The following is a 2,122-nucleotide window of genomic DNA, read 5'->3' on the forward strand; positions in this document are numbered from 1 at the left end:
GTAACTAACAGATCATGATACAGTGGGTCGTGTGAAGATGTATTTGGTGATTCGGTCCCGTTTGAAGTCATCGTTTTACACGGTCATTGTGCCTTTTGTTGAGGATGGGACGATGAGAGAGATGCATCGATCCGAGAGATGTATTTTGAGATTGCCGAGATTCGCGTTTAGGAGAATGTTTGTTTTCCTTTGAAGACGATGAGATAGGTATCCGGGAATGCTCTGTTGGGCGTCTCGAATGGTGAGAGGACCGCGGTGCTGGTGATCCAGGTGGTGACTGTCCGTTGGAAGATCGGCCGCTCGGCGACCGACTGCTCGATGACCGACTGTTCGATGACCAACTGTTCGATGAATGACTGCTAGACGATCGACTGTTCGAAGATCTGCCATTTGATGCTCGTCGCCTGGAATGGACTTTGTTTCGACGTAAATAGGTATTGTGTCGTTGTTTGCATATGCGACACGAGCTAGCTGGGCATTGTTTGTGAGAATGCCCTTTGCCTAAATAATTAGTACACAGGGAGGCCCTTTTTTGCGATATCAAGACGTTTGCTGGCCAATTGTGTTTTGAAGACCTCGCAATCCCTGATTCCCTGTTGTTCTTGGCATATCGGACACGCCAACATCCGATGTGTGGTGGCGAATGTATGTATGTATGTGTTGGTAGGAATCCCCTTTTATTATTGGTGTTGGAGCGTTCGTGTGATCGCCGTTTGTCCTTGTTTGGAGGAAGTCTATCAAATAGGTATAATCGGGCAGTCTTTTGTTTAGCAACGTGCGATGCCATTGGCGGATGGTGGATTGAGGTAACTTTGAGGCGATCAGGTCGCCTATCACGGTATTCGACGTCAGCGGATCGCTTAATTTCTCTAACACTTTCAAATTTATCTTGAAAATTTCGATAAGGTCCTCTACGGCTTCAGGCGTTTCTTTCGCCATCTTGGGATAATAGAGGAGTACATGCCGGTGACGCGCGCATATTTGACGATGGCAATCAAACTTGTCTCGTCGAATGTTTATGGCGGTAGAGTAATTAAACTCCGTGACGTCCAACGACTGGATGGTTCGCGCGGCCTTTCCAGTCAATGCTGATCGGAGATGATAGAATTTTTGGAATGGTGTCAGTTGTTTATTCCGATCTATCGTTGACTAGAGGGAGTCGTAAAATGAATGCCAATTCTCGAGGATGCCATCAAAGGTAGGTATCCGAATCTCTGGTAGTTTAAGCGGTGCAGACTCGCGACCGGCGGCTGATTCGCCGTTTGTCGATTTCGACGACGTGGCTAATCGTATGTTGTTTAGTTGATTGATTACTCGGAGTTCTAATTTTTCATACTCGTCTGCTATTTCAAAGCCGCGAGTGGTTTCTTCCTCATCTATACTTATAATCTCGTTTTGAATGGCGCGGAATTCCGTCTCATGTGTTTCCAGACGATTTTTAATTTGGATTAACCCGCTCTCTTGCGGACAGTCGGATTGTTCGATTTCGTCCAGTTTTTTTGATAAGCGTGTAAAGTGACCGGTACAATGGCCTCGGCGTCGGCGCAAGACGGCAAGTTCGTTTCCGGTTGCCATTATTTGTTATATAATTGAGAATGAAGTTGTTAGAACTTACTTCTGTTGACGATAATGCAACGGCGGCGGGAGATTGCGTGGATTCACGTGTCACTATATGGTCACTGGTGAGTTCACTCTTCATTGACACTGAATCCGGCTCGAAGGACAATGTATATTCGATCAGTCGCGGGGAAACGCGTTCGCGAGATATCACATCAACGGGAGTCGTAAATTCCCGCTACGATTATAAGTTGATCGATCTCCTGATTTCCGTTAAGATAATACGGGTGATTGTTTTGATATAGCACTGCGTTAACAGGATATAAAATATATGTATTTCCAACAACTTTATGTACAATATGGATAAGACGTTATGTAAGATACAGAGTGATTAACGGATGCGAACCGAGGAAGAGAATTGGACTGTTCTAGAGCTTGAGAAAGAGTAAGTTTCGTTTTCGTGGAAAGTTCGGTGTGGGGCTATCCCTTTGAACTACGAACGCGGATTCGTTGTTCACATTTTTCGTTAGGAAAGTGAGGGTAACGATCCACGATGCCCATTGGT

General features: G+C 45.5%; 1 protein-coding gene across 1 annotated transcript; it reads right to left on the reverse strand.

The window, feature by feature from the left end:
• Positions 1–1,137: 1,137 nt before the first annotated feature.
• LOC112212450 lies at positions 1,138–1,623 on the reverse strand. Its single transcript, XM_024366033.2, has one exon. The coding sequence runs from the start codon at positions 1,573–1,575 to the stop codon at positions 1,150–1,152; it is 426 nt and encodes a 141-aa protein (XP_024221801.1). The 5' UTR covers positions 1,576–1,623; the 3' UTR covers positions 1,138–1,149.
• Between the last annotated feature and the right edge of the window lie 499 nt (positions 1,624–2,122).

The sequence above is a fragment of the Bombus impatiens genome, unplaced genomic scaffold (genome assembly GCF_000188095.3).
Source record: "Bombus impatiens unplaced genomic scaffold, BIMP_2.2 scf_0191, whole genome shotgun sequence".
Classification (NCBI taxonomy): Eukaryota; Metazoa; Arthropoda; class Insecta; order Hymenoptera; family Apidae; genus Bombus; species Bombus impatiens.